This window comes from Stegostoma tigrinum, chromosome 14 (genome assembly GCF_030684315.1).
Source record: "Stegostoma tigrinum isolate sSteTig4 chromosome 14, sSteTig4.hap1, whole genome shotgun sequence".
NCBI classification, from domain to species: Eukaryota; Metazoa; Chordata; class Chondrichthyes; order Orectolobiformes; family Stegostomatidae; genus Stegostoma; species Stegostoma tigrinum.
In genome coordinates, this window is record NC_081367.1 from 58,365,467 (window position 1) to 58,389,422 (window position 23,956).

The 23,956-nt window shown below is 44.0% G+C and overlaps 1 protein-coding gene across 1 annotated transcript in view; it reads left to right on the top strand.

Moving 5' to 3' along the window:
- Positions 1 to 23,956, top strand: part of LOC125457768 (IgGFc-binding protein-like) — a 108,802-nt gene that overhangs the window by 35,054 nt on the left and 49,792 nt on the right. Inside the window, exons 13-49 of the mRNA XM_059651192.1 lie at positions 28 to 626; positions 959 to 1,520; positions 1,843 to 2,042; positions 2,174 to 2,554; positions 2,666 to 2,952; positions 3,372 to 3,652; positions 3,952 to 4,089; positions 4,175 to 4,434; positions 4,876 to 4,960; positions 5,342 to 5,410; positions 6,065 to 6,309; positions 6,400 to 6,683; positions 6,825 to 7,102; positions 7,261 to 7,859; positions 8,192 to 8,753; positions 9,076 to 9,275; positions 9,407 to 9,787; positions 9,899 to 10,185; positions 10,605 to 10,885; positions 11,185 to 11,322; positions 11,408 to 11,667; positions 12,109 to 12,193; positions 12,575 to 12,643; positions 13,298 to 13,542; positions 13,633 to 13,916; positions 14,058 to 14,335; positions 14,494 to 15,092; positions 15,425 to 15,986; positions 16,309 to 16,508; positions 16,640 to 17,020; positions 17,132 to 17,418; positions 17,838 to 18,118; positions 18,418 to 18,555; positions 18,641 to 18,900; positions 19,342 to 19,426; positions 19,808 to 19,876; positions 22,456 to 22,703. Of these exons, the coding sequence (XP_059507175.1) occupies positions 28 to 626; positions 959 to 1,520; positions 1,843 to 2,042; positions 2,174 to 2,554; positions 2,666 to 2,952; positions 3,372 to 3,652; positions 3,952 to 4,089; positions 4,175 to 4,434; positions 4,876 to 4,960; positions 5,342 to 5,410; positions 6,065 to 6,309; positions 6,400 to 6,683; positions 6,825 to 7,102; positions 7,261 to 7,859; positions 8,192 to 8,753; positions 9,076 to 9,275; positions 9,407 to 9,787; positions 9,899 to 10,185; positions 10,605 to 10,885; positions 11,185 to 11,322; positions 11,408 to 11,667; positions 12,109 to 12,193; positions 12,575 to 12,643; positions 13,298 to 13,542; positions 13,633 to 13,916; positions 14,058 to 14,335; positions 14,494 to 15,092; positions 15,425 to 15,986; positions 16,309 to 16,508; positions 16,640 to 17,020; positions 17,132 to 17,418; positions 17,838 to 18,118; positions 18,418 to 18,555; positions 18,641 to 18,900; positions 19,342 to 19,426; positions 19,808 to 19,876; positions 22,456 to 22,703 (10,448 nt within the window). The remainder of the gene's footprint in view (positions 1 to 27; positions 627 to 958; positions 1,521 to 1,842; positions 2,043 to 2,173; positions 2,555 to 2,665; positions 2,953 to 3,371; positions 3,653 to 3,951; positions 4,090 to 4,174; positions 4,435 to 4,875; positions 4,961 to 5,341; positions 5,411 to 6,064; positions 6,310 to 6,399; positions 6,684 to 6,824; positions 7,103 to 7,260; positions 7,860 to 8,191; positions 8,754 to 9,075; positions 9,276 to 9,406; positions 9,788 to 9,898; positions 10,186 to 10,604; positions 10,886 to 11,184; positions 11,323 to 11,407; positions 11,668 to 12,108; positions 12,194 to 12,574; positions 12,644 to 13,297; positions 13,543 to 13,632; positions 13,917 to 14,057; positions 14,336 to 14,493; positions 15,093 to 15,424; positions 15,987 to 16,308; positions 16,509 to 16,639; positions 17,021 to 17,131; positions 17,419 to 17,837; positions 18,119 to 18,417; positions 18,556 to 18,640; positions 18,901 to 19,341; positions 19,427 to 19,807; positions 19,877 to 22,455; positions 22,704 to 23,956) is intronic.

Here is a 23,956-nt window from a genome sequence, read left to right on the forward strand (position 1 = left end):
GACTAACCTTTTGAATTCTCTTGACAGCTTTAAAGTGTGGATTGAATAGTCACTATGAGCAGTGTGGCTCAGCCTGTCCAGCTACTTGTGTCAATCCCAATGCTCCGTCCAGCTGCTCCGAGCCATGCGTGGAAGGCTGTTTGTGTGACAGTGGGTACGTTTTGTACAACGACAAGTGTGTGCGAAGAGATGAGTGTGGCTGCTGGTCTGAAGGAAAACATTATCCAGTGGGTTCTACATTCTGGACGGACGATACCTGTTCAACGAGGTGTAGATGTCCTTCTGCAGGCAGTAAACTAGTTTGCTGGAGTACAACGTGCGGCACAGATTCGTACTGCGGAGTTGTGAACGGAGTTCCTGGTTGCTACGAGCAGACCTACGGCATCTGCAGAGTTCATAACGACCCGCATTACAATACGTTTGACAAGGCGACCCATCATTTCATGGGGACGTGCACATATACGATCGCCAAGCTGTGCACGAATTCGTCATCTCTTCCATACTTTAACATCGAAGCGAAGAATGAAAATCGAGGCAACGCTAAAGTTTCTTACGTTCAGAGAGTTCGAGTAGCTGTTCACGGTCACAGTATTTGGATTGTCAAGGAGGAATGTCACCGTGTGTTGGTAAGTGTTAACCAGTAGATTGTGTTTTCTAAAATGCTGACTTTAGCCTGAAACATCCTTTACTTGCGACGTCTGTTAGAATAGGAGGTGAATGACATATTTTGGAGCATATTTTGAGATTGAAACAACTAACATGACATTTACCGTTTGTGTCGAAAGTGAAACAAAACACAACGAATGTGTGTCATGTGCACCAATCAGTTGCGAAATATAGCGTGCACTGCATTAATGCATGCAAAATGCTGTTCACGTTTGTTGTGCGTAGAGAATGAACGAAAGCAGGAAAGTGCTAGCAAGGCTGTTGTTCGATCACCATTTTCCTCCTGTATCAGGTGGATGGCGTGTGGGCGACATTACCTGTCACCTTGGTCGATGGCAGAGTGAGAGTGAGTAGGAGTGGCAAATACGTGGTCCTGGAGACCGATTTTGGGCTCGCTGTTTCGTATGACGTTGATCATTCGGTGGAAGTGAAAGTGCCGAGTACATATTCTAATCAGATTTGCGGAATGTGCGGTAACTACAACGGAATGATAAAAGATGATTACATGAAACCGGATGGAGAACAAGCCAAAGATTCGAATGAGCTGGGAAATAGCTGGAAGGTGCCACCGGACGCTCCAGGTTGTGACCCAGTCACCCCTGAGCGATGTGAGCCTGCTGAGGAGAAACTGTACCAAAGCGATGCCTTCTGTGGTCTGATCACCAGTCAACAAGGTCCATTTGCACCGTGCCACTCTGTGATAAATCCCGACGGAGCCTTTGAAAGCTGCGTTGTTGAACTGTGCCTGTTGGCAGGAAGCCAAGACGCTCTGTGCGGTTCCGTCGAAACCTATGCAGATGCGTGTCAAAGTGCGGGAGTGACCATCGCACCGTGGAGAAATTCCACTTTCTGTGGTACGTATTTGCGAGCTTGTGTTGTTTTGCTTTAATATTTGCCGATTGAAATGGGAATGGTGTTCTGTTTAAGTAAAAGTACTGCTTTCATTATTGTGTGTTATTATTTATTTTGTTGCAGAATTGTTACTTCATGTTAGCTTTCTTCAATTTTGGTTAGCTTGCACGCTAGGTTTTATACTTTCCATTCCAGTGACCCAGATATTTCAGAAAGCATGTACGTTCAGCATTTGCTGCAAAAGCCTTCCTTCCGACTGCCATTGTCATGGTAAAGATGATGTGAGAAGTTTCAAAGATGTAATTGTGTCTCCCTTGTTTTCAGCTTTCCACTGTGCAGCCAATAGCCATTACAAACAATGTGCCAGTGCTTGTCCGGCCACATGTACGGACCGATTTGCTCCAGAGAACTGCAGCAAGCCCTGTGTGGAGGACTGTGCGTGTAACGCTGGCTTTGTTGTCAGTGGAAGCACATGTGTGCCCTTTGAGAACTGCGGCTGCGTTCACAACAACAAATACAACGAAGTAAGTTGTTTGTATGATTTTGGAAGCATTTGGCTGTTTTGCATGCGTGCGTGCATGAGTGCATGTAACTTTGTGCTTGCGTGAGGAGTACGTAGCAATTTTGAAAATAACATTTGCTGTTTGTCTATCAGAAAGGAGCAATATTCTGGGAAGAGGGATGTCAGCAGCGGTGTCGATGTACTGGAAATAATCGCGTGGTGTGTGAAACAGCATCTTGTGGAGCAGAAGAAATTTGCAAAGTGCAGGATGGAAATTTGGGATGTTACCGGGCAGACACTGCAAAGTGCCACATTTACGGTGACCCGCACTATACGACGTTCGACGGGAAACTGTATCACTTCCAGGGTGCTTGCAATTATACTGTGACTGAGACTTGTGGAAATACGTCCGTTCGTTTTTCAGTGACAAGCAGGAATGAACACCGAGGCAACCCAGCATGGTCTGCAATTAATTCCATTGCTCTCCAGTTTCCTGACATTCATATTGCAGTGAGGAAAAATAACCTTGTTTATGTGAGTAATGTTTCTGATTGGTAGCAATGACAGAATTAGTGTAATGCTGAAGAAAGCTCGCTGCCGTGACTGTGACTGTTATATCAGCAATGTTGGTAATCTTTTGCACAGGTTGACGGAGTGAAGGTTGAACTCCCTGTGAGACCCCATTCTTCAGTAAACGTAAAAATGGAAGGATCGTTTGTTACCGTCCAGACCGACTTTGGTGTTCAGCTGAGGTTTAATGGCGATCATGAACTGTTTGTAGTGGTTGACGAGAGATACAAAGGCCAACTGTGTGGCTTGTGTGGTACCTACACTGACGACCCGCTGGATGACTTCTTGAAGCCTGATGGAATTCTGGCCATGGATTCTACTCAGTTTGGAAACAGCTGGGCAGTTATTGATGATGACTGGCCGTGAGTATTTTGTCGAGCGAAGAATGAATGACACTGCACGTAGTGCAGCTGGTAAGGCATTTGCAGAGAGCGAGAGGCTACAGCAGCATGTGGTTTATTTGGTTGACGAGAAAGACTTGATAGAAATGAGGGCATGGCTGGAATTTGCTGTAAATGACCACAATGAAAGTGCGCGTTTAGTTCCGTTGAATGTCAGTTGTTCGGCGGGATGAGTTTTCTGGAAGTGGTATTTCAGTGAAGTATTACAGATTGCATAATAAGAGCAGGCTAAATATTATTGCGTGTACTTTGAGGGAATAATTTTGATCATAGATCTCATTGTCCGCCCTTGCGCATTCATTGAAGTTTGACATGGATGAAATGAAATGGAACATTTTTTACCTTTGGGAGGGAATTCACACGTGCGTTTCCTCATATAGATGTAATCAAAGTCCTCCACCACCAGCGACCTGCGATCCAGCAGCGAAAGAAGAGGCGGAGGAATACTGCAAGATTATTTTGGCAGGCAGTGGCCCTTTCAAAGATTGTCACTGGTACATCCCTCCTCAGTTGTACTTTGAGAGCTGCGTGTATGATCACTGTGCTTCTGGAGGAGATTCCGTACTGCTGTGCAATGCTCTGGGAGCGTATGCTTCAGCCTGTGAAACGGCTGGCGTTGTTCTGGGAGACTGGATGGAACAGAGCGGCTGTGTTGAGAACAGTAAGCTTGAGATCACGTATTTTCAGCTGTTCATTTTGTGTATTTCTTTTCTCACTCCTTCTGAATAGTTGTCTAGATAAAGGCAATTTTCCTTCGTAACAGTTGTCTATTGTTAATAATTAGCTATGTCTCGGTTTAATTGACAGAAGTTATCCAATCAACAGGCAGGCCGAATATTGTGTGTTAATATCTTCTCATATCTATTTCAATTGTGAATGTTTTTGACCGTCAATTTACAAAATGTGCGTATTTCTACTCAAACTTGATGAATTTTTATAAATTCTTGATTAATCGCACAGGTTGTGGGCTGGGCTGTAATTTTGACAGCGACCTGTGCACTTGGACACAATCGAAAACTGATGATTTGGACTGGAAACGCATCAGTGGATCGACGCCCTCAGCTGTCACAGGGCCTTCTTATGATCACACGAGTGCGGGTAGGTGATCTGACGTCCTTATTTGAGTTGAGGTTGACAGAGCCCGTGATTTGTTTGTAACCAGTGAGCATAATTGTGTGTGCAGGTGGCTACTACATCTACATTGAAGGCAATGAAGGCCGTGAGGGAGACAAAGCCCAACTGGTCAGCGCTCCGTGCAATAAGACAGGGGATCAGTGTTTGCGATTCTGGTACCACATGTATGGAGTCGCTCGAAGCATGGCTTTGAATGTTTACCAGCTTGAAGTTGGGCAACCCCCAGTACTGATGTGGTCAGAGAGAGGAAATAAGGGAAACCAATGGCTAGAAGGAGCAGTGGAACTTCACTTGTCTGGAAAAGCTCAGGTAAATTCTGGCTAATATTTGAGTGATCTGTTTGGGCGTGCTTTTCTTTTTGAAGAATTTACATAGCTTGTGTATTTATTTGGAAACCAAGCAGAGTTTCCTTCAGTGTTTATCAAATCAAGCGTGTGAAATATACATTAGTGGAGTTGCTTTAATGCGAAAGACGTGAAATGATGAGGGACTGAAAGGGAGATGCCAGTATTCTGCTCCAAAAAAGATTGCTGGAGAAACTTGGTGGGTTGAGCAACATCGATGGAGAGAAAACAGAATCATCACTTCAGGCCCAGTGACCTTCGTGCCAGACATGCTGAGGTTCTCCAGCAATTTCTGATTTCTTTCAGTTTTGAGGTAGTTCTTTTGTTTTATGTTGACTGATCTTCCGCTGTTTACTTTGGCATTGGGATCTTCTGCCTACTGCTATTCTGATGCTTTCCCTTACAGATAATGATTGAAGCAGTGCGGGGCAACGACTATCGCAGTGATGTCGCTGTGGATGACATTTCCTTCCAGTCTGGATGTTGCGGAGGTTTGTAACTGTGACTAGTTTTCTGATGTCTGTTGTAATTCCTAAATGGTATGACGTAAGCAGAGATGAACATTTGTTAGACCTGAAGCAGTTGGAGCAGGAATAAGGTAGGCACCGCCTCTATCGTGTTGTGTCGCTCAGTACGATCGTGGGTGATCTTCTGCCTCAGTTCCACTTTACGGCCTGTTTCTCACATATGCTTCGATTCCCTGAGATTCCGAAATGTTTCTCTACTGCAGCATGAAGTTAATTCAGTGATGCATAATCGACAGGCTTCAGAGGAAGAGAGTTCCAAGGATTCAGATAGGTCTGCATGAAACATTTTGCCTGATGTCAGTCCTCGAGATTCCTCTGAATGTGTATGTATTATTTTCTCTGCAGACAATTGTGACTTAACAAGCACAACGAGCACTCCAACTCCAACCAGTACTACGCCTCCTGTCACAACAGGTAAATGAAAGCAGGCTGCTTTTAATCGAGCACCTTTGTTGTGATTTGCCGCGGTTTTATTGACAAGGAGTTGTCAGGATATAAGTAGAAACTGTTGCTTTGTTTGCCAATTAGGAATTTGTATTAATTAAGACAACTGCTACTGATTCTATTTGATTGTGCTTAAAATGACTGCTAACTGTCAATAGATGTAAATTTGATAATTTAGCAATGTGGAATAAATAACAGGAAAAGTCAGCTTCAAGCTTATTGCAAACATTGCCACATAATTCAAACACGAAAGAGTGGAAGCTATGCAGTTGGTTGTATTGTGATCCCATGGCACAGCCTACGTCCTTTTACTTGTGGTGTCCCCGACGAGGCGAAATATCCTTGATCGTCGGCCTTGCCCAGTTGCCTCAGGTCGTTCGATGTTTCAGCAAGATCACCTCTCGTTGTTCTAGATTCCAGTGTATACAGATGCAACTTGCCCAGCGTTTCTTTGTAAACTAAGCTGCTTGTCCCAAGAATGGGTCAAGTGAACGTTCCCTGAAGTGCTTGTCGTGCATTTGTATGGAAAACGATAAGTCGATTAGGTGAGAATCCAACCTGATTTTATGTGTGCGGTGACAATACCAAGTGACATTTATTTTTGACAATTTTTCCAAATTTTAGAATCTACCTGCAGCGTGCAAGGTGATCCTCACTACAAGACCTTCGATAAGCAGTCACACAACTTCATGGGAACATGCACATACACCTTGTCGAAACTCTGTGACGCCAGCAGCGCTCTGCCTTATTTCAATGTTGAAGCTGCAAATGAGCACAGATCAGGGAATCCCTATGTGTCGTACGTTAAACATGTCAACGTTAATGTTTACAATCACAGCATAGTACTCGAGAAGGGACATGTGGTAAAGGTAGGAATGTGATATTTTGAGTACTTCATGAAGTGAATTGAACGGCACGTCTGCTGAGGATTGAATCAATGTGGGTTTGCATGTTTCCAGGTCGATGGAGAAGTAGAGGTGCTACCTGTAAGGGTCATGTCTGGTGTTGATGTTGTCCTAAGTGGAAAGTACGTAGTTGTTAGCACCGATTTTGGATTGAGAGTGAAGTTTGATGGGAGGCATCGAGCAGACGTAACCCTTCCCAGTGTCTTCAAGGGGAAGGTGTGTGGAATGTGTGGAAACTACAACGACGATAGAAGAGACGATTTCCTCAATCCGGATGGAGTGATGGAGCCTGATTCCGTCAGTTTGGGCAACAGCTGGCAGAGTGGAAACGACACGAGGTACAGTGTATGGAAGGTTTCAGGTTGTCTCTGTTCCTTCATAAAGCTGCAAGTTTCTACCTGCTACAGCCATTCCATTTGCATGCAGACATTTTAGTAGCTTTTAAGCGTCTCTCATTGGAGGTGTTGCTGTTCTTGCAGGTGTGTTCCTGACGTTGGCACAAGACCAGATTGTACTGATGACGAAAGGCAGATGATAGAAAGTAAATCTTACTGTGGAATAATTGTGGATCCGGACAGTCCTTTCAAAGCGTGCCACTCTGTCGTAGAGCCGATGGCTTATTTTGCTGACTGTGTGTACGACTTGTGCGCGTTAGACCTACAGACGGGGTCTCTGTGCAGTAGTTTGCAATCCTATGCAGATGCGTGCCAGTCGAAGGGAGTGAGAGTGGAAGCTTGGAGGAACGCGACCTTCTGCCGTAAGTGTCTGGGAGTATTTTGCTCGATGAATAGGTAGTATGTGGTGAAGAGAGAAAAAAATTGAATAGATTTCAACTGTTTAGTTTTCATTAAAAAGTTGGCTTAAAAAGAATTCAATGCAAAAGGTATGGACTAACCTTTTGAATTCTCTTGACAGCTTTAAAGTGTGGATTGAATAGTCACTATGAGCAGTGTGGCTCAGCCTGTCCAGCTACTTGTGTCAATCCCAATGCTCCGTCCAGCTGCTCCGAGCCATGCGTGGAAGGCTGTTTGTGTGACAGTGGGTACGTTTTGTACAACGACAGGTGTGTGCGAAGAGATGAGTGTGGCTGCTGGTCTGAAGGAAAACATTATCCAGTGGGTTCTACATTCTGGACGGACGATACCTGTTCAACGAGGTGTAGATGTCCTTCTGCAGGCAGTAAACTAGTTTGCTGGAGTACAACGTGCGGCACAGATTCGTACTGCGGAGTTGTGAACGGAGTTCCTGGTTGCTACGAGCAGACCTACGGCATCTGCAGAGTTCATAACGACCCGCATTACAATACGTTTGACAAGGCGACCCATCATTTCATGGGGACGTGCACATATACGATCGCCAAGCTGTGCACGAATTCGTCATCTCTTCCATACTTTAACATCGAAGCGAAGAATGAAAATCGAGGCAACGCTAAAGTTTCTTACGTTCAGAGAGTTCGAGTAGCTGTTCACGGTCACAGTATTTGGATTGTCAAGGAGGAATGTCACCGTGTGTTGGTAAGTGTTAACCAGTAGATTGTGTTTTCTAAAATGCTGACTTTAGCCTGAAACATCCTTTACTTGCGACGTCTGTTAGAATAGGAGGTGAATGACATATTTTGGAGCATATTTTGAGATTGAAACAACTAACATGACATTTACCGTTTGTGTCGAAAGTGAAACAAAACACAACGAATGTGTGTCATGTGCACCAATCAGTTGCGAAATATAGCGTGCACTGCATTAATGCATGCAAAATGCTGTTCACGTTTGTTGTGCGTAGAGAATGAACGAAAGCAGGAAAGTGCTAGCAAGGCTGTTGTTCGATCACCATTTTCCTCCTGTATCAGGTGGATGGCGTGTGGGCGACATTACCTGTCACCTTGGTCGATGGCAGAGTGAGAGTGAGTAGGAGTGGCAAATACGTGGTCCTGGAGACCGATTTTGGGCTCGCTGTTTCGTATGACGTTGATCATTCGGTGGAAGTGAAAGTGCCGAGTACATATTCTAATCAGATTTGCGGAATGTGCGGTAACTACAACGGAATGATAAAAGATGATTACATGAAACCGGATGGAGAACAAGCCAAAGATTCGAATGAGCTGGGAAATAGCTGGAAGGTGCCACCGGACGCTCCAGGTTGTGACCCAGTCACCCCTGAGCGATGTGAGCCTGCTGAGGAGAAACTGTACCAAAGCGATGCCTTCTGTGGTCTGATCACCAGTCAACAAGGTCCATTTGCACCGTGCCACTCTGTGATAAATCCCGACGGAGCCTTTGAAAGCTGCGTTGTTGAACTGTGCCTGTTGGCAGGAAGCCAAGATGCTCTGTGCGGTTCCGTCGAAACCTATGCAGATGCGTGTCAAAGTGCGGGAGTGACCATCGCACCGTGGAGAAATTCCACTTTCTGTGGTACGTATTTGCGAGCTTGTGTTGTTTTGCTTTAATATTTGCCGATTGAAATGGGAATGGTGTTCTGTTTAAGTAAAAGTACTGCTTTCATTATTGTGTGTTATTATTTATTTTGTTGCAGAATTGTTATTTCATGTTAGCTTTCTTCAATTTTGGTTAGCTTGCACGCTAGGTTTTATACTTTCCATTCCAGTGACCCAGATATTTCAGAAAGCATGTACGTTCAGCATTTGCTGCAAAAGCCTTCCTTCCGACTGCCATTGTCATGGTAAAGATGATGTGAGAAGTTTCAAAGATGTAATTGTGTCTCCCTTGTTTTCAGCTTTCCACTGTGCAGCCAATAGCCATTACAAACAATGTGCCAGTGCTTGTCCGGCCACATGTACGGACCGATTTGCTCCAGAGAACTGCAGCAAGCCCTGTGTGGAGGACTGTGCGTGTAACGCTGGCTTTGTTGTCAGTGGAAGCACATGTGTGCCCTTTGAGAACTGCGGCTGCGTTCACAACAACAAATACAACGAAGTAAGTTGTTTGTATGATTTTGGTAGCATTTGGCTGTTTTGCATGCGTGCGTGCATGAGTGCATGTAACTTTGTGCTTGCGTGAGGAGTACGTAGCAATTTTGAAAATAACATTTGCTGTTTGTCTATCAGAAAGGAGCAATATTCTGGGAAGAGGGATGTCAGCAGCGGTGTCGATGTACTGGAAATAATCGCGTGGTGTGTGAAACAGCATCTTGTGGAGCAGAAGAAATTTGCGAAGTGCAGGATGGAAATTTGGGATGTTACCGGGCAGACACTGCAAAGTGCCACATTTACGGTGACCCGCACTATACGACGTTCGACGGGAAACTGTATCACTTCCAGGGTGCTTGCAATTATACTGTGACTGAGACTTGTGGAAATACGTCCGTTCGTTTTTCAGTGACAAGCAGGAATGAACACCGAGGCAACCCAGCATGGTCTGCAATTAATTCCATTGCTCTCCAGTTTCCTGACATTCATATTGCAGTGAGGAAAAATAACCTTGTTTATGTGAGTAATGTTTCTGATTGGTAGCGATGACAGAATTAGTGTAATGCTGAAGAAAGCTCGCTGCCGTGACTGTGACTGTTACATCAGCAATGTTGGTAATCTTTTGCACAGGTTGACGGAGTGAAGGTTGAACTCCCTGTGAGACCCCATTCTTCAGTAAACGTAAAAATGGAAGGATCGTTTGTTACCGTCCAGACCGACTTTGGTGTTCAGCTGAGGTTTAATGGCGATCATGAACTGTTTGTAGTGGTTGACGAGAGATACAAAGGCCAACTGTGTGGCTTGTGTGGTACCTACACTGACGACCCGCTGGATGACTTCTTGAAGCCTGATGGAATTCTGGCCATGGATTCTACTCAGTTTGGAAACAGCTGGGCAGTTATTGATGATGACTGGCCGTGAGTATTTTGTCGAGCGAAGAATGAATGACACTGCACGTAGTGCAGCTGGTAAGGCATTTGCAGAGAGCGAGAGGCTACAGCAGCATGTGGTTTATTTGGTTGACGAGAAAGACTTGATAGAAATGAGGGCATGGCTGGAATTTGCTGTAAATGACCACAATGAAAGTGCGCGTTTAGTTCCGTTGAATGTCAGTTGTTCGGCGGGATGAGTTTTCTGGAAGTGGTATTTCAGTGAAGTATTACAGATTGCATAATAAGAGCAGGCTAAATATTATTGCGTGTACTTTGAGGGAATAATTTTGATCATAGATCTCATTGTCCGCCCTTGCGCATTCATTGAAGTTTGACATGGATGAAATGAAATGGAACATTTTTTACCTTTGGGAGGGAATTCACACGTGCGTTTCGTCATACAGATGTAATCAAAGTCCTCCACCACCAGCGACCTGCGATCCAGCAGCGAAAGAAGAGGCGGAGGAATACTGCAAGATTATTTTGGCAGGCAGTGGCCCTTTCAAAGATTGTCACTGGTACATCCCTCCTCAGTTGTACTTTGAGAGCTGCGTGTATGATCACTGTGCTTCTGGAGGAGATTCCGTACTGCTGTGCAATGCTCTGGGAGCGTATGCTTCAGCCTGTGAAACGGCTGGCATTGTTCTGGGAGACTGGATGGAACAGAGCGGCTGTGTTGAGAACAGTAAGCTTGAGATCACGTATTTTCAGCTGTTCATTTTGTGTATTTCTTTTCTCACTCCTTCTGAATAGTTGTCTAGATAAAGGCAATTTTCCTTCGTAACAGTTGTCTATTATTAATAATTAGCTATGTCTCGGTTTAATTGACAGAAGTTATCCAATCAACAGGCAGGCCGAATATTGTGTGTTAATATCTTCTCATATCTATTTCAATTGTGAATGTTTTTGACCGTCAATTTACAAAATGTGCGTATTTCTACTCAAACTTGATGAATTTTTATAAATTCTTGATTAATCGCACAGGTTGTGGGCTGGGCTGTAATTTTGACAGCGACCTGTGCACTTGGACACAATCGAAAACTGATGATTTGGACTGGAAACGCATCAGTGGATCGACGCCCTCAGCTGTCACAGGGCCTTCTTATGATCACACGAGTGCGGGTAGGTGATCTGACGTCCTTATTTGAGTTGAGGTTGACAGAGCCCGTGATTTGTTTGTAACCAGTGAGCATAATTGTGTGTGCAGGTGGCTACTACATCTACATTGAAGGCAATGAAGGCCGTGAGGGAGACAAAGCCCAACTGGTCAGCGCTCCGTGCAATAAGACAGGGGATCAGTGTTTGCGATTCTGGTACCACATGTATGGAGTCGCTCGAAGCATGGCTTTGAATGTTTACCAGCTTGAAGTTGGGCAACCCCCAGTACTGATGTGGTCAGAGAGAGGAAATAAGGGAAACCAATGGCTAGAAGGAGCAGTGGAACTTCACTTGTCTGGAAAAGCTCAGGTAAATTCTGGCTAATATTTGAGTGATCTGTTTGGGTGTGCTTTTCTTTTTGAAGAATTTACATAGCTTGTGTAGTTATTTGGAAACCAAGCAGAGTTTTCTTCAGTGTTTATCAAATCAAGCGTGTGAAATATACATTAGTGGAGTTGCTTTAATGCGAAAGACGTGAAATGATGAGGGACTGAAAGGGAGATGCCAGTATTCTGCTCCAAAAAAGATTGCTGGAGAAACTTGGTGGGTTGAGCAACATCAATGGAGAGAAAACAGAATCATCACTTCAGGCGCAGTGACCTTCGTGCCAGACATGCTGAGGTTCTCCAGCAATTTCTGATTTCTTTCAGTTTTGAGGTAGTTCTTTTGTTTTATGTTGACTGATCTTCCGCTGTTTACTTTGGCATTGGGATCTTCTGCCTACTGCTATTCTGATGCTTTCCCTTACAGATAATGATTGAAGCAGTGCGGGGCAACGACTATCGCAGTGATGTCGCTGTGGATGACATTTCCTTCCACTCTGGATGTTGCGGAGGTTTGTAACTGTGACTAGTTTTCTGATGTCTGTTGTAATTCCTAAATGGTATGACGTAAGCAGAGATGAACATTTGTTAGACCTGAAGCAGTTGGAGCAGGAATAAGGTAGGCACCGCCTCTATCGTGTTGTGTCGCTCAGTACGATCGTGGGTGATCTTCTGCCTCAGTTCCACTTTACGGCCTGTTTCTCACATATGCTTCGATTCCCTGAGATTCCGAAATGTTTCTCTACTGCAGCATGAAGTTAATTCAGTGATGCATAATCGACAGGCTTCAGAGGAAGAGAGTTCCAGGGATTCAGATAGGTCTGCATGAAACATTTTGCCTGATGTCAGTCCTCGAGATTCCTCTGAATGTGTATGTATTATTTTCTCTGCAGACAATTGTGACTTAACAAGCACAACGAGCACTCCAACTCCAACCAGTACTACGCCTCCTGTCACAACAGGTAAATGAAAGCAGGCTGCTTTTAATCGAGCACCTTTGTTGTGATTTGCCGCGGTTTTATTGACAAGGAGTTGTCAGGATATAAGTAGAAACTGTTGCTTTGTTTGCCAATTAGGAATTTGTATTAATTAAGACAACTGCTACTGATTCTATTTGATTGTGCTTAAAATGACTGCTAACTGTCAATAGATGTAAATTTGATAATTTAGCAATGTGGAATAAATAACAGGAAAAGTCAGCTTCAAGCTTATTGCAAACATTGCCACATAATTCAAACACGAAAGAGTGGAAGCCATGCAGTTGGTTGTATTGTGATCCCATGGCACAGCCTACGTCCTTTTACTTGTGGTGTCCCCGACGAGGCGAAATATCCTTGATCGTCGGCCTTGCCCAGTTGCCTCAGGTCGTTCGATGTTTCAGCAAGATCACCTCTCGTTGTTCTAGATTCCAGTGTATACAGATGCAACTTGCCCAGCGTTTCTTTGTAAACTAAGCTGCTTGTCCCAAGAATGGGTCAAGTGAACGTTCCCTGAAGTGCATGTCGTGCATTTGTATGGAAAACGATAAGTCGATTCAGTGAGAATCCAACCTGATTTTATGTGTGCGGTGACAATACCAAGTGACATTTATTTTTGACAATTTTTCCAAATTTTAGAATCTACCTGCAGCGTGCAAGGTGATCCTCACTACAAGACCTTCGATAAGCAGTCACACAACTTCATGGGAACATGCACATACACCTTGTCGAAACTCTGTGACGCCAGCAGCGCTCTGCCTTATTTCAATGTTGAAGCTGCAAATGAGCACAGATCAGGGAATCCCTATGTGTCGTACGTTAAACATGTCAACGTTAATGTTTACAATCTCAGCATAGTACTCGAGAAGGGACATGTGGTAAAGGTAGGAATGTGATATTTTGAGTACTTCATGAAGTGAATTGAACGGCACGTCTGCTGAGGATTGAATCAATGTGGGTTTGCATGTTTCCAGGTCGATGGAGAAGTAGAGGTGCTACCTGTAAGGGTCATGTCTGGTGTTCATGTTGACCTAAGTGGAAAGTACGTAGTTGTTAGCACCGATTTTGGATTGAGAGTGAAGTTTGATGGGAGGCATCGAGCAGACGTAACCCTTCCCAGTGTCTTCAAGGGGAAGGTGTGTGGAATGTGTGGAAACTACAACGACGATAGAAGAGACGATTTCCTCAATCCGGATGGAGTGATGGAGCCTGATTCCGTCAGTTTGGGCAACAGCTGGCAGAGTGGAAACGACACGAGGTACAGTGTATGGAAGGTTTCAGGTTGTCTCTGTTCCTTCATAAAGCTGCAAGTTTCTACCTGCTACAGCCATTCCATTTGCATGCAGACGTTTTAGTAGCTTTTAAGCGTCTCTCATTGGAGGTGTTGCTGTTCTTGCAGGTGTGTTCCTGACGTTGGCACAAGACCAGATTGTACTGATGACGAAAGGCAGATGATAGAAAGTAAATCTTACTGTGGAATAATTGTGGATCCGGACAGTCCTTTCAAAGCGTGCCACTCTGTCGTAGAGCCGATGGCTTATTTTGCTGACTGTGTGTACGACTTGTGCGCGTTAGACCTACAGACGGGGTCTCTGTGCAGTAGTTTGCAATCCTATGCAGATGCGTGCCAGTCGAAGGGAGTGAGAGTGGAAGCTTGGAGGAACGCGACCTTCTGCCGTAAGTGTCTGGGAGTATTTTGCTCGATGAATAGGTAGTATGTGGTGAAGAGAGAAAAAAATTGAATAGATTTCAACTGTTTAGTTTTCATTAAAAAGTTGGCTTAAAAAGAATTCAATGCAAAAGGTATGGACTAACCTTTTGAATTCTCTTGACAGCTTTAAAGTGTGGATTGAATAGTCACTATGAGCAGTGTGGCTCAGCCTGTCCAGCTACTTGTGTCAATCCCAATGCTCCGTCCAGCTGCTCCGAGCCATGCGTGGAAGGCTGTTTGTGTGACAGTGGGTACGTTTTGTACAACGACAGGTGTGTGCGAAGAGATGAGTGTGGCTGCTGGTCTGAAGGAAAACATTATCCAGTGGGTTCTACATTCTGGACGGACGATACCTGTTCAACGAGGTGTAGATGTCCTTCTGCAGGCAGTAAACTAGTTTGCTGGAGTACAACGTGCGGCACAGATTCGTACTGCGGAGTTGTGAACGGAGTTCCTGGTTGCTACGAGCAGACCTACGGCATCTGCAGAGTTCATAACGACCCGCATTACAATACGTTTGACAAGGCGACCCATCATTTCATGGGGACGTGCACATATACGATCGCCAAGCTGTGCACGAATTCGTCATCTCTTCCATACTTTAACATCGAAGCGAAGAATGAAAATCGAGGCAACGCTAAAGTTTCTTACGTTCAGAGAGTTCGAGTAGCTGTTCACGGTCACAGTATTTGGATTGTCAAGGAGGAATGTCACCGTGTGTTGGTAAGTGTTAACCAGTAGATTGTGTTTTCTAAAATGCTGACTTTAGCCTGAAACATCCTTTACTTGCGACGTCTGTTAGAATAGGAGGTGAATGACATATTTTGGAGCATATTTTGAGATTGAAACAACTAACATGACATTTACCGTTTGTGTCGAAAGTGAAACAAAACACAACGAATGTGTGTCATGTGCACCAATCAGTTGCGAAATATAGCGTGCACTGCATTAATGCATGCAAAATGCTGTTCACGTTTGTTGTGCGTAGAGAATGAACGAAAGCAGGAAAGTGCTAGCAAGGCTGTTGTTCGATCACCATTTTCCTCCTGTATCAGGTGGATGGCGTGTGGGCGACATTACCTGTCACCTTGGTCGATGGCAGAGTGAGAGTGAGTAGGAGTGGCAAATACGTGGTCCTGGAGACCGATTTTGGGCTCGCTGTTTCGTATGACGTTGATCATTCGGTGGAAGTGAAAGTGCCGAGTACATATTCTAATCAGATTTGCGGAATGTGCGGTAACTACAACGGAATGATAAAAGATGATTACATGAAACCGGATGGAGAACAAGCCAAAGATTCGAATGAGCTGGGAAATAGCTGGAAGGTGCCACCGGACGCTCCAGGTTGTGACCCAGTCACCCCTGAGCGATGTGAGCCTGCTGAGGAGAAACTGTACCAAAGCGATGCCTTCTGTGGTCTGATCACCAGTCAACAAGGTCCATTTGCACCGTGCCACTCTGTGATAAATCCCGACGGAGCCTTTGAAAGCTGCGTTGTTGAACTGTGCCTGTTGGCAGGAAGCCAAGATGCTCTGTGCGGTTCCGTCGAAACCTATGCAGATGCGTGTCAAAGTGCGGGAGTGACCATCGCACCGTGGAGAAATTCCACTTTCTGTGGTACGTATTTGCGAGCTTGTGTTGTTTTGCTTTAATATTTGCCGATTGAAATGGGAATGGTGTTCTGTTTAAGTAAAAGTACTGCTTTCATTATTGTGTGTTATTATTTATTTTGTTGCAGAATTGTTATTTCATGTTAGCTTTCTTCAATTTTGGTTAGCTTGCACGCTAGGTTTTATACTTTCCATTCCAGTGACCCAGATATTTCAGAAAGCATGTACGTTCAGCATTTGCTGCAAAAGCCTTCCTTCCGACTGCCATTGTCATGGTAAAGATGATGTGAGAAGTTTCAAAGATGTAATTGTGTCTCCCTTGTTTTCAGCTTTCCACTGTGCAGCCAATAGCCATTACAAACAATGTGCCAGTGCTTGTCCGGCCACATGTACGGACCGATTTGCTCCAGAGAACTGCAGCAAGCCCTGTGTGGAGGACTGTGCGTGTAACGCTGGCTTTGTTGTCAGTGGAAGCACATGTGTGCCCTTTGAGAACTGCGGCTGCGTTCACAACAACAAATACAACGAAGTAAGTTGTTTGTATGATTTTGGTAGCATTTGGCTGTTTTGCATGCGTGCGTGCATGAGTGCATGTAACTTTGTGCTTGCGTGAGGAGTACGTAGCAATTTTGAAAATAACATTTGCTGTTTGTCTATCAGAAAGGAGCAATATTCTGGGAAGAGGGATGTCAGCAGCGGTGTCGATGTACTGGAAATAATCGCGTGGTGTGTGAAACAGCATCTTGTGGAGCAGAAGAAATTTGCGAAGTGCAGGATGGAAATTTGGGATGTTACCGGGCAGACACTGCAAAGTGCCACATTTACGGTGACCCGCACTATACGACGTTCGACGGGAAACTGTATCACTTCCAGGGTGCTTGCAATTATACTGTGACTGAGACTTGTGGAAATACGTCCGTTCGTTTTTCAGTGACAAGCAGGAATGAACACCGAGGCAACCCAGCATGGTCTGCAATTAATTCCATTGCTCTCCAGTTTCCTGACATTCATATTGCAGTGAGGAAAAATAACCTTGTTTATGTGAGTAATGTTTCTGATTGGTAGCGATGACAGAATTAGTGTAATGCTGAAGAAAGCTCGCTGCCGTGACTGTGACTGTTACATCAGCAATGTTGGTAATCTTTTGCACAGGTTGACGGAGTGAAGGTTGAACTCCCTGTGAGACCCCATTCTTCAGTAAACGTAAAAATGGAAGGATCGTTTGTTACCGTCCAGACCGACTTTGGTGTTCAGCTGAGGTTTAATGGCGATCATGAACTGTTTGTAGTGGTTGACGAGAGATACAAAGGCCAACTGTGTGGCTTGTGTGGTACCTACACTGACGACCCGCTGGATGACTTCTTGAAGCCTGATGGAATTCTGGCCATGGATTCTACTCAGTTTGGAAACAGCTGGGCAGTTATTGATGATGACTGGCCGTGAGTATTTTGTCGAGCGAAGAATGAATGACACTGCACGTGGTGCAGCTGGTAAGGCATTTGCAGAGAGCGAGAGGCTACAGCAGCATGTGGTTTATTTGGTTGACGAGAAAGACTTGATAGAAATGAGGGCATGGCTGGAATTTGCTGTAAATGACCACAATGAAAGTGCGCGTTTAGTTCCGTTGAATGTCAGTTGTTCGGCGGGATGAGTTTTCTGGAAGTGGTATTTCAGTGAAATATTACAGATTGCATAATAAGAGCAGGCTAAATATTATTGCGTGTACTTTGAGGGAATAATTTTGATCATAGATCTCATTGTCCGCCCTTGCGCATTCATTGAAGTTTGACATGGATGAAATGAAATGGAACATTTTTTACCTTTGGGAGGGAATTCACACGTGCGTTTCGTCATACAGATGTAATCAAAGTCCTCCACCACCAGCGACCTGCGATCCAGCAGCGAAAGAAGAGGCGGAGGAATACTGCAAGATTATTTTGGCAGGCAGTGGCCCTTTCAAAGATTGTCACTGGTACATCCCTCCTCAGTTGTACTTTGAGAGCTGCGTGTATGATCACTGTGCTTCTGGAGGAGATTCCGTACTGCTGTGCAATGCTCTGGGAGCGTATGCTTCAGCCTGTGAAACGGCTGGCGTTGTTCTGGGAGACTGGATGGAACAGAGCGGCTGTGTTGAGAACAGTAAGCTTGAGATCACGTATTTTCAGCTGTTCATTTTGTGTATTTCTTTTCTCACTCCTTCTGAATAGTTGTCTAGATAAAGGCAATTTTCCTTCGTAACAGTTGTCTATTATTAATAATTAGCTATGTCTCGGTTTAATTGACAGAAGTTATCCAATCAACAGGCAGGCCGAATATTGTGTGTTAATATCTTCTCATATCTATTTCAATTGTGAATGTTTTTGACCGTCAATTTACAAAATGTGCGTATTTCTACTCAAACTTGATGAATTTTTATAAATTCTTGATTAATCGCACAGGTTGTGGGCTGGGCTGTAATTTTGACAGCGACCTGTGCACTTGGACACAATCGAAAACTGATGATTTGGACTGGAAACGCATCAGTGGATCGACGCCCTCAGCTGTCACAGGGCCTTCTTATGATCACACGAGTGCGGGTAGGTGATCTGACGTCCTTATTTGAGTTGAGGTTGACAGAGCCCGTGATTTGTTTGTAACCAGTGAGCATAATTGTGTGTGCAGGTGGCTACTACATCTACATTGAAGGCAATGAAGGCCGTGAGGGAGACAAAGCCCAACTGGTCAGCGCTCCGTGCAATAAGACAGGGGATCAGTGTTTGCGATTCTGGTACCACATGTATGGAGTCGCTCGAAGCATGGCTTTGAATGTTTACCAGCTTGAAGTTGGGCAACCCCCAGTACTGATGTGGTCAGAGAGAGGAAATAAGGGAAACCAATGGCTAGAAGGAGCAGTGGAACTTCACTTGTCTGGAAAAGCTCAGGTAAATTCTGGCTAATATTTGAGTGATCTGTTTGGGTGTGCTTTTCTTTTTGAAGAATTTACATAGCTTGTGTAGTTATTTGGAAACCAAGCAGAGTTTTCTTCAGTGTTTATCAAATCAAGCGTGTGAAATATACATTAGTGGAGTTGCTTTAATGCGAAAGACGTGAAATGATGAGGGACTGAAAGGGAGATGCCAGTATTCTGCTCCAAAAAAGATTGCTGGAGAAACTTGGTGGGTTGAGCAACATCGATGGAGAGAAAACAGAATCATCACTTCAGGCCCAGTGACCTTCGTGCCAGACATGCTGAGGTTCTCCAGCAATTTCTGATTTCTTTCAGTTTTGAGGTAGTTCTTTTGTTTTATGTTGACTGATCTTCCGCTGTTTACTTTGGCATTGGGATCTTCTGCCTACTGCTATTCTGATGCTATCCCTTACAGATAATGATTGAAGCAGTGCGGGGCAACGACTATCGCAGTGATGTCGCTGTGGATGACATTTCCTTCCAGTCTGGATGTTGCGGAGGTTTGTAACTGTGACTAGTTTTCTGATGTCTGTTGTAATTCCTAAATGGTATGACGTAAGCAGAGATGAACATTTGTTAGACCTGAAGCAGTTGGAGCAGGAATAAGGTAGGCACCGCCTCTAACGTGTTGTGTCGCTCAGTACGATCGTGGGTGATCTTCTGCCTCAGTTCCACTTTACGGCCTGTTTCTCACTTATGCTTTGATTCCCTGAGATTCCGAAATGTTTCTCTACTGCAGCATGAAGTTAATTCAGTGATGCATAATCGACAGGCTTCAGAGGAAGAGAGTTCCAAGGATTCAGATATGTCTGCATGAAACATTTTGCCTGATGTCAGTCCTCGAGATTCCTCTGAATGTGTATGTATTATTTTCTCTGCAGACAATTGTGACTTAACAAGCACAACGAGCACTCCAACTCCAACCAGTACTACGCCTCCTGTCACAACAGGTAAATGAAAGCAGGCTGCTTTTGATCCAGGACCTTGACAGTGATTTGTTGCTGTCTTACTGACAAGGAGTTGTCAGGATATAAGTAGAAACTGCTACTTTGTTTTCCAATCAGGAATTTGTATTAATTAAGACACCTCCTGCTGTATCTATTTGATTGTGCTTAAAATGTCTGGTAACTGCCAATAGATGTAAATTTGATAATTTGGCAATGTGGAATAAATAACAGGAAAAGTCAGCTTCAAGCTTATTGCAAACATTGCCACATAATTCAAACACGAAAGAGTGGAAGCTGAGCAGTTTTATTTGTTCTTTGTATGCTCGTATTGTCAGTTTTACAGCTCTTTCAGGTATTGCCTGATTAAGGCTGCCTTCATGTCTTTATGCACACATGATGGAAGTTCTTTCAACAGGTGTCAAGTACCACTAATAAAGCCTACAATATCCGTTGCTTCATTTCGACAACTCGAAGCACCATTGCAAAGAAGTGATTTTGAACTTATCAAAGTCACCTGCTGGACAACTGCTTTAGTATTGTGTTGAATTGTGGATGTCATCTTCTCGGGAAAAATGTGAATGCTTTGTTTAGAATACAGAAGCAATTTATAAAATTCGTTCCATGAGGTACAAACTTGAATTACAAGAATGGATTCAAGGAGCTTGGACCAATCACTGTGGACAGCAGAAGCTGACATGAGATTTGATGGGCATTTTTCGAATCATGAGCCCTCTGGTCTGTGTAATGAAAAAGCTGATCTTGCTTTTCCAAGGGGAAAAACAATAAGAGTGTCTGGTTTTAAAGTGATGTGCAAGTGAAGCAAAGATGATGTCAGGGGAACTTTTTCACACAGACTAGTTCGTGTCTGAATGCATTGCTTGAAAATGTGGTAGGAGTATGTTCTCTTGAGGAATACCAAGGGCATTGCATGATTATTTGGTTAGAAATGGTGTGCATTTATGGGGAAATGGCAGATCATTGGTACTAGTTTATAGAACTGGAGTAGGCATGATGTCTGAATAACCTCCATCTGTGCCATAATTCTGAAATTCTGTCACAATGGAATGAACATTTTATACTCAATTTCACAACAATAAAAGCTATCATCTAGATCGTCTTTAAACAAGTTGCAGATGACTCCAAACATAACGTTCTGAATGAATTCACCCTGGTGCCCCACAATACCAAAAACAGTCAAATCAATTGGAACACAATTAGGTCTACAAAATCCTGAGGGGTATCGACAGGGTGGATGGCAAGAAGCTTTTTCCCCAGAGTTGGGGACTCAAATACTATGGGTCATGAGTTCAAAGTGAGAGGAGGAAAGTTTAAAGGAGATATGCGTGGAAAGTTCTTTCCACAGAGGGTGGTGGGTGCCTGGAAAGCATTGCCAGCGGAGGTGGTAGACGCAGACACATTAGCGTCTTTTAAGATATATTTGGACAGCTACATGGATGGGCAGGGAGCAAATGGACACAGAGCCTTAGAAAATAGATGACGGGTTGGACAGAGGATCTGGATCGGCGCAGGCTTGGAGGGCCGAAGGGCCTGTCCCTGTGCTGTAATTTTCTTTGTTGTTTGTACAACGTCGTATCAAAGCAAAATATTCTCACTTCATTAAGATCAAAATTACAATATTCTACAATATTAAACATACTATACCAAATCCTGTTGGCCTCCTAAAGTTTGCAGTACTTCCATAGTCTCTTGTATATTTATGCAATTGCTCTCTCTGTGGCTTTCCCTCTGGGTCTGCGAAGCTGCTTTCTTCCTCTGTCTCTCTGCATGGTCAGCTGATCTCTGCCTTTTGCCACGCTGGTCTCCTGAGAAGACCACAGACAATTCCAAGAGTGGTTCCAAGAGAGGGATCTGCGGGTGAACTCTGTTTTACTGTATTTTAGATGGCTTTTTGGAACTTTCCTCGTTCCGGCCAGTCAGGGAGATACACTTAATAGTTAGAAACACGAGTCATTCATTTATTTGGCATCTCCTGTCAGTTTGTGTAGCAGGACCTGGTGCTATTTCTGTCTGAGCTGTCCTTTATGTAGTGGATAAGTTGCTGGGGTGTCCGTGCAGAATAAACGTTGCCTTTGACATTATGTTAATGTCATTAGCACCTGCCTGCTGTGTTTGCACTGTGTCTGGTGTGTGGGTTTTGTGATTTCAGAGTTTCACGTGGCCAATGTACCAGCATCCCTTGCTCTTTTGCCAAGTTGGCAATCTGTGTTTTAGCAGTCAGGAGGCTGCAACAAAGTAAAATGCTGTGCATATTGAACATCTGAAATGGCAACAGTATAATTGGAAAAACTTAGCGGAGATGGCAGCATTTGTGAAGAGTGGACTTCGTTCATGTTTCAAGTTGAATAAGTTTGTTCTTGAGGCGCAGCTCATCTTGCCAGGGGCTCTTACATAATAAAAGTGGTTCACTTTTAAGATATAAGAACCTGGTGTATTTTAGAAATCAGAGTTGTTGTAGCATTGAACATTAACTTCAGAATTTTTCCCCTTGTAAAAATTGAAATATGATAGATGGGTATAAAATGGAATGATAGGTAAGGTTAACTCATTCATTTTCTCTGCAGGTCACGCTACATGCAGTGTTTCTGGTGATCCACACTACACCACGTTTGACAGAAGTGTTCACCATTTCATGGGAACATGCACATATGTGCTGTCCAAACCATGTAGTGATTCCTCAGTGGTGCCTTACTTTTATGTTTCGAGTACCAATGAGCACAGAGGTACCAACACCAAGGTGTCCTGGGTGAAGTCTGTACACGTATTTGTCTACAACAACACACTTTCAATGGTGAAAAATCGTAAAGTGTTGGTATGTTAATTTTCTCTATTATCATTGATTATTCACAAATTGATGGAGGACTTGCTTTTGAGCTTGTTCTCTGATCTGGTCTAACCAAGTCCTAGTGACTTGGACAGACTGGCTGAGTGTGCAAATTCTTGGTAAATGCAATACACTGTGAACCCTGGTTCTGGACTTCCCCAAAATCAGGAACATGCTTCCCGCATCCAGCGTGTTTAGTTCCATCAGGATTTTATATGTTTCTGTGAAATCCCCCTCATTCTCCTCAATTCCAATCTTTCCTCATATGTCAGTCCTGCCATTCTGGGAATCAGTATGGTCAACCTTCGGTTGACTCCCTCAAAACCAAGAATGTCCTTCCTCAGACTAGGAGACCAAAACTGCACACAGTACTCAAGGTGTGGCCTCACTAAGGCCTGTATAATTGCAGCAAGACATCCTTACTCTAAGACTTGGTTAGACCAGATCAGAGAACAAGCTCGAAAGCAAGTCCTCTTGCTATGAAGGAGAGCATGCCTTTAGCTTTTCTCACTGCCTGCTGCACCTGCATGCAAATCTTCAGTGACTGTTCCTCCATGACACCCGGGTCTTGTTGCACCACGCCTTTTCCTAAACTGCCACCATTCAGGTAGTAATTTGCCTTCTTGCTTTTGCAACCGAAGTGGATAACCTCACATTTATCTATTGCATTTACCAAGAATTTGCACATTCAGCCAGTTTGTCCAAGTCACCCTGAAGCCTGTAAGCATCCTCAAAGTACACACAGCCACCCAGTTTAAAATCATATTACTTTCACTGTTCCAGTCTTAGAGTGGCATTTCATTTCCTGATTTATAGAGTCATTGAGTAATACAGCATGGAAACAGACCCTTCAGTCCAACTCATCCATGCTGCCCAAACATCCTAAACTGATCTAGACCCAATTGCTAGCATTTAGCCAAAATCCCTGTTAACCTTTCCTACTCATATACCCATGCAGATGCCTTTCAAATGCTGTAATTGTATCAGCCTGCATCACTTCCTCTGGCAGCTCGTTCCATACATGCACCACAGTTTGCATGAAAATGTTGTCTCTCAGGTCCCTTTTAAATCTTACTTATTTCACCCTAAACCTGTGCCCTCTAGTTTTTGACTCCCAACTCTGGGAAAAAGACCTTGGCTATTCATCCTGTCCATCCCCCTCAGGATTTTATAAACCTATATAAGATTACCTTTCAGCCTCCAATGCTCCAGGGAAAATAGGCCCACTCTATTCAGCCTCT